Raw genomic sequence first — 17,574 nt, forward strand, 5'->3', positions numbered from 1 at the left:
GCGCAACGGCGATGAGGGCCACAGTTTAGATCAGAAATTATTTTTGGATTTAATGGGCTAATAATATCCCAGGTCCCACACACTCACTTCCTCTTTCTGTGAATGAACTGGCTTGCTTAAGCGCAAGGTTTCCCTTTCATCCTTTAAAAGGGAAAGCAGGAGACGAGAGATCCCGGGGCGGGATCATTGCAGTCTCCTCGCTCGAAGCAGCTGGGCGAGCGCTGCCTCCACAGCTGGAAAACGGCGTGCCTCTGCTCGCTCCATCCTTTCCCTCTGGGGGTTAAAAAGCAAACCGAAGAACCTTGAGGATTAAAGCCTCACTTCGCATTGGCTGGAAAAGTTTAAAGCCCTCATCTGATTGGCTGGCAGGGTGTTTAGAGGAGTTGTGAGCTCCAATTAACGGGGTTCCATGCAGGCAGCTTGTGAATAAACGCTGGGGATTGGAACGTGGGGTTTGCTAATAGCTCCCGGGGCTCCTCGGTACCTACAGCAGTTTGCGATTTTTACTCACTCCAAAGCTGTTGTCCCAGCTAAAGAATTACAGCAATAAATATTTGCACGCCTCAGGCAGATTCAAATAGGAGGAAGCGCGAAGCGGGGAAGGCAAGCTGAAGAATGGATCTGAGTTCAGGAATCCAAAAGGTAAATTGCAATATTTCTTCCGCTTTACTTCCTCTTGCTTCCGTAGTTATTGCTGAGGAATATTCGACCTTAGTTTTAGTTTCTCTCTCAACAGCTGTGGCTTTCCAGCGGACCGCAGCAAACAAAGACTTGACCTGCGAGTAAGCTTCACTGAAATCACTGGGGCTTCCCTTTAAATAGACCTTTGTACACACCTAGCCTGGGATTAAATCGCATGAACTGGGAATTATTGTTTGACTGAAGCATTCAGCGTGTTGAAGGGACGCGCTGCTGCTGCCTTAATCTTATCGCTGATAGATTCCAGTCGGTGTTTTATGGGGAACAAACTCCAGACTTGAAGAGTCTAAAAAGTGTGCTCAATACTAATGTGATAAGGAGAATCCAGTTTTGCACAGACTGTTCTACTACTGTTCTGGATTTTATTCTAAGAAATTTGTGGCTGGAAACTGTGTGCGTTCTTTTTGACTTTCACAGTCAATTTCACCAACTGTAGGAAAGGAAAGAAATTCAGCTGGTCTATAAACTTCTTCATGTGCTGAAAAGCAGTAGCCACAGGCTAAGTATAAGGTTCGTAGCCTTTGCTTCTCCCGCTGCAAACCTGGTATGTTGGCCTGATGCCCGGGCTCTGTATATGTGTGCATATAATGTGCTGGATGTTACAGGTCACATAAAACAAAAAGGAGAGGCGTTTCTGTTGCTCCAGCAGCTTGAATACAGATCGCTTTCTTTCACAAAGCATATGGAAAAGTAGCCATGAAGCTATTGCTACTCCTTGTGCAGTTTTCTTCATGTAAAAAAGTTTAAGATATGCCATTGGGGGCAGGATTTCATGGGTGTAATTGAATTCCCTGCAAATGGACCTGTGAACTGTGGGTCAATATCCAATCATACCTTCCGCTTGTAGGCATAATTCTTGCTGGGGGTTATTCCCTGGTTAAATGACCAGGATATCATTCCTAAGCATACTGTTTGAGAAGTAAATCCTACTGAAATCAATGGAATTTATTTCCGAGTAAGAGTGGTTAAGGTCAGGCTCGTGAGAAGATCTCTGCAGCATGTTGTGTATTGGGAAATGCTAAAGAAGTATTGAATAATTTGTGGGTCGATCACTGGACTTGTTTGCACTGAGTGTCTGGACCTGTGTGGAATTGGAAAGTTATGTTGAAGTAGGTGCTGGTTCAGTGGAATGATCAAAGGGTGGGTCACAAATAAGAATGTCTTCAATTCTCGGATGCAGTTTAGAAGACTTTCTGGGAACCTGTGCCCTGAAAGAAGGCCTTTCACTTGGCATAGCATATAACAGGACTGCATGCCCTTTGTTCTTAACTATAAGAATATTGATTTCCTTCCCCATCCCTTCCTTGTTCAGATGGGCTTTATGCATTTTGAAGCCATAACTTTGGGACTGGGAGGGTGAAAGCTTTATATATCTTGATATTCAGGAGGGGGGCAGTTAGATGTTGTTGGTGCAGAAAATGAGACTCAAGGTACTGGACTTGATCTATTTCCTAACAGACGGTGATTATGTTGTAAGATACTTTGTCTAGTGTGTAATATAATAGGTGTGCAAGCTTGCTTACATACAAAACTGTTTAATAGTCAGAAAATTGAGTAGTGGCAGTGTTACAGTATTTGCAAAGGGTTAAAATAACCTGGAACACAACACCGTGCAGCATGGAGATAGTCATCCCAATAAACTAGGTGCAGGGACTTTAAAAGCCAGCACTGTACCATTCAGCCTCAACATGCTTATGTTGCAAAACCTTTTCCACAATTGGCATGGGATGGTGGTTGTGTGCATACCAACAAATCCAGGAACGGACTTGTTCAAAACAAAGGGTCCATTTCTAGCTTATTGCTTAACCCTTCTTGTCTCTCTTATGATAATTTAATATCTCTCCTGCCCTCTGTTCTCAGTTTTCTTGAATATGAAGTTTTCAACTGATTTTTTTTAAAAGTTTGCTTTTTCTGAACTTTCTGGGGGAAAACACCTCTGACTTCCAGCTGCTCTGTCAAGCAACCTCTATTCTGCTTCTCTTCAGTAACTTTGGCACAGTTGATTAAACTCTCTGTGTATCTATGACTGAATCTATGCATACTGTATTCATTACAGTGGTACCTTGGGTTAAGAACTTAATTCATTCTGGAGGTCTGTTCTTAACCTGAAGCACCACTTTAGCTAATGGGGCCTCCTGATGCTGCTGCGCCACATGATTTCTGTTCTCATCCGGAAGCAAAGTTCTTAACCTGAAGCACTATTTTTGGGTTAGCGGAGTCTGTAACCTGAGTGTATGTAACCTGAAGCGTATGTAACCCGAGGTACCACTGTAGTTCTTTTCAATACTCCCCCCCCCCTTTATGTTAGTGTACCCCAGAGTTTGGTCCTTAGCTTCCTCTATCACTTTATTCTGGGCCCACTTATGTTCCATCTCACTCATTGAGATCTTCTGAAGGGACACTTCTGGTGGTTCCTCATGCCCCTGTGGTTCAGCCTTTGCAATGTGATTTGTTTCCACCATTCTAACCAACCAGTATGTATTGATGGTTTTTACTGATGCTTTTACTGATTTTATTAAAATCTTGTATGTTGTATGCCACCTTTGATAAACTTTTATAAAAGTCTGGATTATAAGTATTTCAATAAATAAATATTCATCACTTTATCATAACTGACTACTCACTCTTGCCTTTACTTATGGTTTTCAATCCTTTATGCTCCACTCCTGAGAACATGGCAACATGTCTTCGTCTTCGTCATGTCAGCTTTAACTTAGGACTTGATTTTTCATTTCAGTGGTGGTGGGACTGCCATTCCACACTGCTCTGGTAATAGCCTGGGTCCTGACTTGTACGCAGTGGTGCTCTGCCGGTACTAGAGGAAAGGGGTTCAGGTAGTAATTTTTGCTGATTGTCCTCAGCCTCCTGTGTCTCCCTTGGGAACACACACCCAAACAGTTTTGGAAGTGTATGGGAGGAAAGCATGGAAGCTGGCACTTGTGAAATTGTTGCCTTGCTCCTTTCCTTCAGTGGTGAGCCTCCACTGAATCCTAGTTCCCTGCACAACTGAAGGAGCCCCTCCATTCTCACAGAAACAAGTGTGGATTCAACCCAGGGGCTGCTTTCAGGGAACCATGTAGAATGGACCAAATATGTGGCTAGTCCCCATGCCAGTATAACTTCATGGGTGCGTCTAGCACAGAGAGTGCTGTATGCTGCTACAATAGCAAAGTGTGTCAGAAACCCTCCTTCACATTTTCTCTTGCTGTCCATCTTGTCTAAGAACATAATACGGCTTTCATATTTAATTTCCCCTAAGTTGCACCTGTGGGTGACTAGAAATTATGTGGTGGCATCTTAAATGTTCACGGCATCAATAATACGGGAATGCTGTCATTGGTGATGACTCTAGCTTCTAGTGTTGGGTAAAGGATAAGTGAGGTGCTAAAATGCTAAAGCTGGCTTTATCTGTGTTGCTGGATGCAACAGAAGGCTACCTTTATTACAACTTCCATGTGGTAAAGCATTTAAATGGCTAGCACATAGCTCCTCGTCAGTAAACCAGAACATCATGGGGCATCTTCTCACAACACGTAGCTGCTAGTGAACTTGAGAATGGTGTCCAGTTAAAAGATGGAGCTTGTGTGCCTTTGGTAAAAGGGCGAAAGGGATTTAGGCTTCCAAGAGGCATCTAGAGCCCTTTCTACACCCAATGACTTGCTTAGGCATGTATTAGGACCTCTAATCACAGTGTAAAAATGCCACGTAAAATGAACGTAAAAATGCTAGGACAAAAATGCTTCATGCTAGCTTGAAGTAGTAAAAAGGCTTTTCAGTGATGGAAAACCCAATACAGTGCAAATAGGATGTTTGGTTCATGCAACACAGTGACCCAAATGCAGGGCTGTCTTAAGCATATGTGGCGCCGGGGTGCAAAGATCCACCCAGCGCCCCCCCCCCAGGTTGCCCAGTCCCAGGCGTGCAGGAGGGCAGAGCTGGCCAGCCGCCTCAGCATCTTGCTGGCTCAGTCAGCCCTGAACTCACGGCGCAGAGCCGCTTGCAGCAGAAGAGCCTGCTGCTGTGCTCTGACCAACGGGCGGGCTTTCCCCCGGACTCAACTCTCAGGCCTCGGACTCTCAGCCTGGTGCCCCTGAGAACCCAGCGCCCAGGTGCCTGCACCCCTAGTGCCTATGAGTAAGACAGCCCTGCCCAAATGTTGGTATGGACATACAGGCTGCGGGAGAGGAGTTGGAGACCATTTTGCTCTTCCTTGGTCCTTTTTATGGCTGCACCGCACTAAGCTGTACACCAAGGTTTGGCTTAGCATTTTGTCCGAACCAGGACTCCTCAGCACTAGCCCAAGTTTTGCCAGAATGAAATGCTTCCCCTGATGTTCACACTGGGTCAAGCATTGCATTTGGGGTAACCCATTGTGGCAGGGGGTTGCCATGGATACTACTGACAACCCCCATATAAAAGTGTTGCTTCCATTGCTCACCCACCAGGGGAGTGGAAGGAGTTATGAGTGACTGGCAACAGCCACTGTTCTGTGTCATAGCTCGGGGTGCGGGCAGAAACACTGAAAAGTGGTTCAGATGGATCAGCAATGGGCCCTCATCAGGTGCCCAGCCATCAACATGAGAGGTCCGGCTAGAGCTTCTGAGTACAGTGGTACCTTGGGTTACATATGCTTCAGGTTACATACGCTTCAGCTTACAGACTCCGCTAACCCAGAAATAGTACCTGAGGTTAAGAACTTTGCTTCAGGATGAGAACAGAAATCGTGCGGTGGCGGCGCGGCAGCAGCGGGTGGCCCCATTAGCTAAAGTGGTGCTTCAGGTTAAGAACAGTTTCATGTTAAGAATAGAGCTCCAGAATGAATTAAGTTCATAACCCGAGGTACCACTGTATTAGCTTTCTTCAGGTACGAAATCTGCACTCCCCTCCCTTTCTTTTGAAATGGTGCCATCTTGAGCAAGAAATATCAGCACCATAGATGGCGTGTGAGTCCTGTACTGCTGTGGAGTAACATTCCAAGCTGCCTGACACCTGAACTGGAACCAAGTACAACACTGGCTGACCAGAAAGAAAACAGTCGTGCAGCTAGACCACACTTCGGAACAGAAATGTTGTTGCCTAGTCAAAATGAAGAAAAGACCTTGAATAACACTATGATGCCCAAGGCGTGCCTAGGCCTGGCATCATTATGGTGGCATGACTCCTCTCTCTCTCCCTCCCCCCCCCCCCATTGGGAGAAGTCTCCTCATTTTCTGGGCACTAGGCAAACTGCTGTCAGTTTGGAGGTTGACCTAGCAATGCCATGTAGCCAGTGTGTGCAAGTCTGTGACTACAGAATCTGGCATCCATTATGGCTCATTTCAGGGTCCTGCAATGTTGATTGTTCACTCACTTTGGGGCTTAATTATTGTTGATGCCTTAAGCGGCATCCTGTTAGTAAAAAAAGAGGCAGTGGGTAGGGCAGCCATTTCAAAGCTGGAAGAGCTTAGCTTGAGAAATCTGAAATGAAGAATCTTAAGTCAAAACTGGAATGGAGCTTGATGGCTTCCACCTTTTGAACATTATTGGAAACATTTGGTGCCAAGATGGAGATGTAATCTAATACAACCCACTCCCGCTGAATTGAAACTGTTAAATAGTGGGTAGACATAGCAGACAACACAGCGATTTCTCCAGAGCAGCTCTTTATTTGTAAGCTGGACAGAACTGAACAGCAAACAGCTCAGCCGGCCTGCTTTTATAGGCAGCCGGCTGTCAACATTGTAGCAACAACAACCCAGGGTTTCCCGCCTAAAATAACTGAAATGGACCTGAGTGAAAACTACATACACAATACTCCAGGTGGCCAGGGTGAGAACTTCAATACATAACACCCCTCCCCACCAAGATAAGGCGTTAGTTACAATCGTAATGGTTTCCTTATATACAGCACTACACGTAATGGTTCAATTAGGTACAAAGCATATCGGTTACATTTCACATACTTCCATTAGACCAACAGTGTTACATGTCCAACAACATAGTCCTTTAAATACGGTCTACTGGCCTTGTGGATTTCCTGGGCGGAGAGTTCAACAGCTTCTGAGGCCACGGCCTCCTCAGTGGCTTTCTGCAGCGTGAGGTCTGGCTTGGCGAGGAGATGCCGTTGCAAACGGATGTCCTGGACCCCGCAGACGATTTGATCCATCAGGGCATCATCTAAGTCTCGGAACTCGCAGTGCATTTCAGCCTGTCGCAGGGCGGTGGTGTAGTTGTTTATTGACTCCCCCTCTGCCTGGTTCCGGTGGTAGAACGCATGGCGGGCAGCAATCTTGGACGGCTTTGGGGCGTAGTGGTTGCGGAGCTTCTCTTGAATCGTGTCCCAATGTGCTGCCTGGACTGCTAGAGGCGCAACCAATGCTTGGGCCGTCGCGAACACTTCGGGACCACAAAGGCTGAAGCCATTCGTGAAGGAGCCGCGCTGCACAAGATCTCCTGTCCATATTTTTAAGCCTTATTGAACTGTATGTTAAAATAGTGTTTAAAAAGCCCTTAGCTCTTCTCCCAAATTGGGGTGGGTGGGTGGCCCCTGGGAGGGGGGCACAGATCAGTGCCACAGGTGGGCCCATGATGAACAGCCCTAGCACTGTCTGCCAGTACCTGCCATTCCATAGACTTGAATGGGGCACGGAAAACGTAATGTGTGAAAGGCTGCATTGAATTTCACCAATCCAGTGCAAACATGCTCCTTGACAAGCCTAAATAAAATGCACTGGTAGTTTCTGCAAAAGAAAAAAAGGGGGGCATACAAGCTGGAGAGGAAAAAAGGGTCAGAAGTGTCAATTTCAGTGCTTTTAATGCTCTACCTGTGGTATTATGTATCAGATTAGTTTGATGGTTGGCTCATTAGGTGTAGCATGTATGCCAAGTTTCAAGGTATTAAACTCAGCAGGTTCCACTTTTATAAGCCATCAATTTTTGAAGCTTAGAATAATGAGACTTCTCTTTGCTATTCCTCTTAACTATAGAGCCACTCCTGTGCCCCTATACAGTGGCACCTCAGATTACATACGCTTCATGTTACATACGCTTCAGGTTACAGGCTCTGCTAGCCCAGAAATATTACCTCGGGTTAAGAACTTTGCTTCAGGATGAGAACAGAAATCATGCTCCGGTGGCACGGTGGCAGCAGGAGGCCCCATTAGCTAAAGTGGTCTTCAGGTTAAGAACAGTTTCCACAGCTGCCTTCTGCAGCACAGTTCAGCCAATGGAGATTCCTTAGCCAGATTTGCCCCCGGGGAGAAGTCCTGTCTGGTTTTCTAGCTGCCAACCTGGGCTGAAAGGGAGGTGTGGAGACAGCCAGCAGTTGTGGCGATGGAATATGATAACAGCATTCCTCACCCCATTCTCCACCTGACACTTCAAGTATAGTGGTACCTCGGGTTAAGTACTTAATTCATTCCAGAGGTCCGTTCTTAACCTGAAACTGTTCTTAACCTGAAGCACCACTTTAGCTAATGGGGCCTTCTGCTGCTGCCGCGCCGCCGGAGCCCGATTTCTGTTCTCATCCTGAAGCAAAGTTCTTAACCCAAGGCACTATTTCTAGATTAGCGGAGTCTATAACCTGAAGTGTATGTAACCTGAAGCGTATGTAACCCAAGGTACCATTGTAAACTAGTTGCTGAATTTAAATGTTGAAACCTTGAAGAAACCAGCTGAAAGATCTTCCTAAAAACCTTACGCCTATTTCACACTAGGATGGTAAACCTGTTTCTGGGCTGCACCTTTAAGTAGGCAGGGCTAGATTAAGCCATAGGTGAATACCTGGGAAGCAGGGGTGGGGGCAAGCTTGGGCCTGCCTGTCGCAAGGTTTCTACTCAGCAGCTGAAACAAATAGTACAAACAGTTCCTTCTTCACATTTTGTTTTGATGCATGGGAAAAGTTAAGACTCTAGACTCCATTTTTCAATGGTGTGCATTTGAAGAGATTGTGAATGGATGCGATCTGATTCACTGAGGAAAATTGGATAATGGGGGGTCAGTCATGTACAAGTGGGTTCTAAATGCAATGAAAAATAAAAAAAAATTGAACAAATGGGGTGTCAATGGTGTGACTTGCCTGGGGCACTATTTGGCTTAGAGCTAGCCGTGCTCCTTGGTGCTAGCATTCGTGGATGTGTCTGTCTGAGGGCTTCCTATACAGAACCCTTAAAATAGATTTACTTTACTCTTAACAACCTGCAGGATATACAGTGGAACCCCAGAAGCCGAACGCCTGTAAGCTCGAACGTTTTAGCTCCCGAACGATTGGAAACCAGAAGTGATTGTACCAGTTTTCGAATGATTTATGTCCGGAATGGCTCCTGCTGCTTCTGATTGACTGCAGGATGCTCCTGCAGCCAATCAGAAGCTTTGCCTTGGAAGTCAAGCGTTTTGGAAGTCAAATGGAATTCCAGAACAGATTCCGTTGGACTTCCAAGGTACGTCTGTAATGCTATTTATGCATCTTGATTCTGACTGAAATATTTGCATGTACACACAGAGGATTTCTGAGGAATGCAGATTTCCATTAGTTTGAGAACCAAGCATGGCTTTACCACTAGCTAAAAATAAAGGTAAAGGGACCCCTGACCATTAGGTCCAGTCGTGACCGACTCTGGGGTTGCGGCGCTCATCTCGCTTTATTGGCCGAGGAAGCCGGCGTACAGCTTCCGGGTCATGTGGCCAGCATGACTAAGTCACTTCTGGCAAACCAGAGCAGCACACGGAAACACCGTTTACCTTCCCGCTGGAGTGGTACCTATTTATCTACTTGCAATTTGACGTGCTTTTGAACTGCTAGGTTGGCAGGAGCAGGGACCGAGCAACGGGAGCTCAACCTGTCGTGGGGATTCGAACCGCCGACCTTCTGATCGGCAAGTCCTAGGCTCTGTGGTTTAACCCTCAGCGCCACCCTGCTATTTAAACTGCTGGATTCTGTGCCATGGATTCTGTTGTTGGAAACCTGCCATGTGCCAGTTCTAAGTGGGGCTTGAAAACTGGCAGCCTGGGCATCCTCTTGATTTAGTCTACTGATTTTGTGCCACAGCACTGCTCTTCCCTACCCCTGATCTGCTCCTGACCCAATTGGCCACCCAGAAGTTAATACAACAGTAGATCATAATTTTTCCTTTAGCCTTCTAATCAGTAGCCTGTGAGCTTCATTCAGGTAGTTCGGCGGTGTGTCTGTGGATTTGTGGTTAGGTTGGGAGATTAAATAGTCGTATTAATGTTAAGTTATACGGTATTACAATTTTATGGATTTCAAACTGTAGTACAATAAAATATAGTATGTCTGGAGGGGAGAAGCAATAAAATTATAGCTAAAAATATCCAGCATTTGGCATGGTGCAATTCCTACAACAGGCAGAAAAACCATTAAGTGGTCCATCAAGACCACCGGCAATTTTCCAGTGGTCCATAGGGCGGGGAGGAGGAAAGTTGGGAATATTTGTTCTAATCAGTTGAGGGCTCCAGACATTGGAAAGGTTTTCAAGGCAAGAACTCAAGCTTGATCTCGCAAAGCAAGTCTTCATGGAGTATTTGGAAACCTGCCTCAGTGAAGGCGCCGAGCTCACTTCAGAGGCAAATGACTTGAGGTTGCACCTGCTCAAAGTAGACCCGTTGAAACTGGTGGACATGGTTAACTATTTCAGTGGGTCTACTCTTGAGTAGAATTTAGTTTGGTACAATCTTTGTTCTTAAAGTTCCCAGCAAGCAAATCACAGAGGGGGTTTCCCTAGTCCAACAGTATCCTTAAGTGTCCTCTTTCCTCTTCTGAGATTAAGTTTAGAGACTCCAGGTACCCATTGGCTCTGTGTGTTTCTGTATTTAGAATATCCTTGAATTTTGCCACAAGCAAATTGCCACCTATCCCTCTCTTGTTCTCATTTTGGAGTCCAGGTCCATTTCTTTTTCTTTTTCGAAATACCAGTTTTAAATCCAATTAATACAGGGTTGGGTGGGAGATCTTTCTACTCTATTTTTAAAAGCCTGCTCTTCCCTCCCTGCTTATCATGAATTCACACATTGTTGCCTGTGAAAAGAATCCTGCCAAGTATTTGTGCTTGGAAGGGCATGATATTTGCAGAGACTTTTGCACTGTTATATCTTGGTCACACTGAAGGGATGCTGAAATCTGGCAGATACACTTGGATTAGAATCATAGAATCATAGAGTTGGAATAGACCACAAGGGCCATCGAGTCCAACCCCCTGCCAAGCAGGAAACACCATCAGAGCACTCCTGACATATGGTTGTCAAGCCTCTGCTTAAAGACCTCCAAAGAAGGAGACTCCACCACATTCCTTGGCAGCAAATTCCACTGTCGAACAGCTCTTACTGTCAGTTTTCTTGGACATTGGTGTGGGTGTGCCTATAGCCAAAATAAGTGTTTCTTTGGCAAAACTGTCTTCACCTTCTAGTACCACTGTCAAACAGGGCGCTTCCAAATAATTCTGATGGCACTGAACCTTGCTCTAGGTTTGGTAGTTTCTAAAAATTCAGAATCAAATCTGCTATCTCTAATTCTTGAGTGTCTCTTAGAGTGAGTGCTTGCTGGGGGAATACTGATAAATGAGCAGTCAATTATTTCTGGCTGAACAAGAAATCAGCAAGAATGTCTTACCATTTTGTGAACTTGCTGCCTTTGCATGCCTTTTCCAGTTTCCCCCACTCTCCAATGATATTTCCAATATTTTCCTTTTCTTTAATTCATGGGAAATTGGAATCGAAATCTCTACTGCATAAGAGAAGAATAAGAAACAGTGCATGAACAGGATAGTATGTTGGTTGGAAGTGGATTTTGCGCAAGGATTTTCTTGTACAACAGAATGTTCTCCCTCTTTCATTCTTCCCATGCACCTCCTAAATCTCTTCCAGGGGTTTCCCCAATCGTTTAGACCAGATTTGGGGGGTGTTGTTTTTTGTGGGGGACAGGACAGTGAAAGCTGCATTGTGCTAGCACTAATCCTTTAGTGGAATACTGCCCCTGGCTCCATATTGGAGCAGTGCAACATTAAGAGTGGTATAGTGTTAATCTGGATTGGCCACTAATTCTAGCTGATGCCTGTTAACCTTATGACTGCAAACCTAATGACTTGTCTGGAGGGGGAAAGAGACTGGATGTCATGTGTCTGAGGGTGTTGATCTCTACATAGTTCACCAGCAGCTCCTATCTCTGGTTTTAGAAGAAGAGGAGCATCAGTTACTAGTACGGACACATGGTTGGGTGCGGAAATGCTGAATGACCTGACAATTGCTCACTAGTCATAACAAGGAGAGCCCTGATAAACAATGCAGAACTGATACACCCTTGTTTCCCCTTTAAAGAAATATTATATACAAGAAACCGTGGGAATATTTATATTCTCTTTGAAGCAATGAGGAGAGAACCTGAAAGCCCATTCTGTGTTTATTTTGTATACTCATAACTGTTGGGCTCTTCTGGGGTTTGCCTAGTGGAATATACGAAGCAAGCTCTAATTACTTCAGGCTTTGAATTCTGCCCACTGCAGTGCATTTAGCAACTCGTTTTTCCCCAAGAAGGCTATCTACAGCAGTGAACTGCAAAGAGAGAGAATGTAAATGCGCTGTAACTTAGAATAAAACTACACAGCATCCAATGCATTCCATAATAGTAATAACAGTAACCCTGAGTTTTTAATCCATTGCAATTCACTGCCCTGTCCACAAAGGTCAAAACACCATGGAGATTTGCAAATGCCCACCAAGAACCTGGTTGTGTCTGGACATAGTAATAGCATGCTAAATTTTGGCCCGTATAAGATATGCTTTACACTGCTTGCAACAAATGTTGTGGTGCTTGAATGCTATTTCACAATTATTATTTTTTAAAAAAACAACAACAACCCAGTAAATTTTCAGTTTCAAAATTTTGAATATTAATGTCCTGAAATTTAACCTCAAAACTTTTGACAGTATTTTGTGACCAGTCCTGAAATCTGTATCTGTGGATTTGCTAGAATGCTGTTAGTAGAACATGAACGTGCAACAGAATTTACTTATCTGTTGGATCCTAGCCGATGTTGTCCACTCCTGTCACATGCTACAAAATGTTGAACTCTATTGTAAACAATGCTGACATGTGGAAATAAAGCTACTGTGCCATTAGGATGTTTTTCACAGGCAGCTGATGTTTCTAAGTTTACTTCTGAGTAGGAATGGGCAACACATTTGATTTGGTTCACATTTAAAGGTGAATCTCTCTTATTCGCACTTTCCGAAATAATATGTGAACTGAGACACAGACATCCTTTGAAATTTGCACTTCTTCAAATTTTGCAGCCCCGTTCTGTGGTCAAATACTGTGTGCAATGCATATACAGTGGTACCTCAGGTTAAGTACTTAATTCGTTCCGGAGGTCCGTTCTTAACCTGAAACTGTTCTTAACCTGAAGCACCACTTTAGCTAATGGGGCCTCCCGCTGCTGCTGCGCCGCTGCCGCGTGATTTCTGTTCTCATCCTGAAGCAAAGTTCTTAACCCAAGGTACTATTTCTGGGTTAGCGGAGTCTGTAACCTGAAGCGTATGTAACCTGAAGCGTATGTAACCCAAGGTACCACTGTACTGTACGAGGCGAAAGTGTGGCTGAAAACGCAGGCATTGGTGAAAATGACATACAGGAATGCAGTATATACGTATGGGGAAATAGCTTTCCAAAAATTCACACTACAATGCTGAATAATTTTCATGAGGACTTTTTAGAAAACATTGCAAACCGACGCGAAGAACTGACTGGAAAAATTAGAGACCGAAATTGACAAATTTACCCATCTCTACACTTGCTGTTCAGAAGGTCGGCAGTTCGAATCCCTGCGATGGGGTGAGCTCCTGTTGCTCGGTCCCAGCTCCTGCCAACCTAGCAGTTCGAAAGCACTGCTCCCAGCGGGAAGGTGAACGGTGTTTCCGTGCGCTGCTCTGGTTCACCAGAAGTGGCTTAGTCATGCTGGCCACATGACCTGGAAGCTGTACGCCGGCTCCCTTGGCCAATAAAGCGAGATGAGCGCCGCAACCCCAGAGTCGGTCATGACTGGACCTAATGGTCAGAGGTCCCTTTACCTTTACCTTTACCTTTACACCTGAGCAGACGTGTCAGCTCCAGAGCACTTAGCCTCCTTCAGATGACGTGATTTGCATGTGTGTGATGTCCCCCCACACACACACACTCTGGGCCCCCTCAAACTTGGGGGCAACTTGGTGCCTCTGCACCTGAGCAAGCATGGGTAGGATTGGACTGCATGGATAGCTTTTCCATAGGTCCTGAGAGCTCCAAAAGGGTGTTGAGTCACTCCACATCTTGACACATGATGGAACCAGTCCTGCTTCTTTCACACAACCCCAGAAGCATGGAGAGAGAGAAGTGTTTCTGACTTTACGATCTAAAAGTTCTCAGGGCAGGAGCCTGTTGGCTTGCATGCTGAAGACGAATCCTTTAGTAGTGGCTTAAATGAAAACTTGCAGTGTTTTCAGCTCTTCTCACACTATCCCCAGTCTTGGCCCAGCTGAGGAAATGCAGGAGTGAATGGGATTATTATGCATTGAAACAATTTGAACCTCAAATATTTGCCTTGGTTTTGTTCCTAGGAGTGGGTGAAGCCTTGAACCTAGTCCTTGGTTATTTTACCCAGACTGTTTTTGCCATACTTGTCACCTTAGACTCAAAGTAAACTTCGGTACAGCACACTCTTTGCATTCATGAATAGGTGCAGAAGTTCAAACAAGGATAAAAACCTCTGTAGACAAGGCTCTCCTGTTGCTTGTAGAAGGCAGCGGACACAGCCCTGACAGGAATGTCCTGATTTGTATTGGATTAAGGGCAAGTCTAGCAACTTCATTTGCCTGCGTCCCGCCCCGCCCCCCGCCCAATAGATTTGGGCTTGGCAAGCCTCCTAGTCCTGCCAACTCATCAGTGTTCTGTATGAATGTAACTGATCCACTATAGAGAAAACAAACTGATTTATTAAGGCTACTAATGGTTGCCAAATGCAATCCATGGCGGTTTTTACCACAGGGATGCTGCCTTGTTTACATTTATGCACAAACACTTGATAGCTCTCTGCTTGAAAGATCCTTTTTCTCCCTCCTTCCTCCATCTCCCCAAGTTGTAACAACCCTATCCAACAGTGTGGAACTGAGCCAAAAAGCAAGGCTTTGTTGATCTTTGATGCCTCAGAGTGATTCTGTAGTAAAGAGAGAGAGTTCATTATTTTAGATGTCTGCAAAAGACCCTTTTGTCCACATAATGTAGCAACTCTGAAGGTGAATGTTGAAAGAATCCTGGAAACTACTTTTGTTAAGATATTACAACTGGTATATAATGATGGATAAGCCTCTTAATAACCTGCTTATTGTATTTATTAAATTTATGTCCCACCCTTCCTCCCAGGGGAGCCCAGGTTTCTACATTCATTTCTTCTTTTTCTGAATGCAGTGGAACAGTTGCACAATTTCTCCAGCAGTAGATGATTTGTCACACAGCTTTTCTGGCCGGCCATTGCCTATATAGACTGTGGCAGCCATTTTATTCTTTATGGTCCATCGTTCCTTTCTATGAACACTCTATCGCAATTGTGTCTTTGTACATCTATTTTCTTCCGCTTAAATTACAATTATTGGGAGTACAGCAAGGTAGGGGGAGGAAGTATTGAACCCCCTCCCTGGTCTCAAAACACCACAGTCCCAATGAAAATTACCTTTATCTTTTTTTAAAAAAAAAATTATTGGTTTTTCACATTTTATAAAGACATAACACACACAAAAAAGACAAAGACAAAAACATGTATAATTTTGAAAATCTTACTTTCTTAACCTTGTTCCTTGACTTCCCCCCACCCCCCCTTCATACATCCCAATTCCCATAATTATGTCAGCAAGTTATTATTTCTCCTTCTTACCATATTAATATTACATCTTTTATGAAAAATTAAGTTCTTTCCTAAGTTGGACTCAAGTTCCCTTCCATCGATTACCCATTTTATATTAAATATAAATCATACTAACTAAACCCAAAAGTCATGAGTGTTTTTAAAATTCTGTTTTCCCCTCCCTCCCATCCCCGGTTTCCGTCCCTTTCCCAAATACGTGTCCACCATAACAGTTCTTAGCCTGGATTCCTCACATCCGAGGCCTTCAAGTCTCTTTCAGTCCCTCTCCGCCGGTTTTGTTGGTAGTCCTTTATGTTGGTCTTCGAATCTCGAAGGAGTTCTGCCCCAATCAAACCAGGTTTTCTTCCCATAAGAATACTTAAAAACAACTGCTGCAAAAGTTCCACCAACCCTTCATATTCAAAGTGGAGGCCCCAATCATATTTCTTCTTTGTTTTAAGTTCCTGTATTCCATATACTCCAGGGTCCTCCTCCTTCATCTTTCGCATCTTTCGCAGATTTGTAATCCATGTAATCCAAGGGTCTTCTTGCTTATAATCCACTAGTATAGGCTTCTGGTTGGTACTTTCCATCTACTTTCCATCTGTACTTTCTCCTTTCCTTGTTTAGTCTCCTTCAGTTCTTGAGATATCTCTTCCAGTTCAGCTGCAGATTCTTTCTCATTCAAGTCCTCAGTACATTCAGCAGAGTTGCTTATCCCAGAAGTCAAGGTCGTAAGTTGTTTGTTCATAGCCAGACTCTGCTCTTGTAAAATTCCCACAAGGTAAAACATTCTTTCTATCTCAGCTAGTAAATTTCCATCCGCAGCCATTGTAATGTCTCAGAATTCCCCCTAGAGGGAATCTGGTTACTTAGTAATCTTTTTCCAACAGTCCTTTGCCACTTTATTTGTTTCTTTGTTTCCAACAACTTTAATTCAATTGTAACACATTTAGTCCAGAGAGATCTTAAGTAACAAGTTTTTTAACTTCAAACTGCCCGTTTGACAGCTTTGACAGCTGTCAAACTCCTTATTCTTCTTCAACAGACTCAGACACAGGACGCTCCCGAGCCCGGGAGGGAGGGGGTTGCACACAACAAAAAGAAAACTTCTAAAGTTCCACTCTTACACTCCAGCTCAAAACTTCTTTTGTCAAACCGTGGAAGTTAATATCTTTTTAACTCACTCCACAAAGGGTAGGCTCTCCAACTTAGTTCTCCTGTTATTGCTTTAGATCGTCTGCAGGAGGGGGGTGCGGACTTCCCTTTAACACATCCCCCGGTCGTACCGAATTCAAGGATAAATATTTTTTAAAGTCCGAATTCCGTTCTACTCACGGGTTATTTCTTTTCGGGTCCGAATTCAGGGAAAAAAGTCAGCGCTCTTCAGCCATGGCACACGGCTTCGCTCCACTGGGGTAGCGGTCTACTCCCAGCACCACGCCACTCTCCGTACCCTCTCCGAAGCCTTTAAAAAGGCTCTTCGTGGGTCAGAGGGGGCGCTTAAGGTGCCCACCGAGTCACCAAGTCCGCAGGCGTCTGCGCCTGCGGTTTCTAAGGGTCTCCGCGTCGCCGTCGCGGCAAGACCCGTCTCCAGCGGAGCCGATTCCCTCCGGAGCTCGGAGGGAATCCGCCATTTACCTCGAAAATTACCTTTATCTCCCACGACAAACCATTTGTGGCTAGGTGGACTGCTCACCTGCTACAGAACGTTATTTAGATTCCCGAAATCTGGCATCAGAGCTGCTATTCCACTTGCAGCTTAAAGTGGAACAAACGGGGGGGTTTTCAGCCGGAACTCGCCGGAACTCAGTTCTGGCACATCTCTGGTAGGTGTCATTGCCATTCTAAGAAAACGAGTTGAGTTCTGGCACCTCTTTTTCTAGAAAAATAGCTCCAAGAACAGCAATAACTGGGTACTGGTGATACAGTCCATGCACTGCCTGTGCAGTAGTCTCTTGCCCAAAACATAATTCTGTAAAAATGTGAAGTCACTTTTCTCTTGGGCTACTGC

The 17,574-nt window shown here is 44.7% G+C and overlaps 1 protein-coding gene across 1 annotated transcript in view; it reads left to right on the forward strand.

The window, feature by feature from the left end:
* Positions 1-448: 448 nt before the first annotated feature.
* The window catches only part of LMCD1 (LIM and cysteine rich domains 1), a 58,262-nt gene continuing 41,136 nt past the window's right edge, over positions 449-17,574 (forward strand). The window contains exon 1 of the mRNA XM_081184308.1: positions 449-642. Within this exon, the coding sequence (XP_081040434.1) occupies positions 616-642 (27 nt within the window). The 5' untranslated portion in view covers positions 449-615. The remainder of the gene's footprint in view (positions 643-17,574) is intronic.

The sequence above is a fragment of the Podarcis bocagei genome (genome assembly GCF_964188305.1).
Source record: "Podarcis bocagei genome assembly, chromosome: 2".
In the NCBI taxonomy this organism is placed as follows: Eukaryota; Metazoa; Chordata; class Lepidosauria; order Squamata; family Lacertidae; genus Podarcis; species Podarcis bocagei.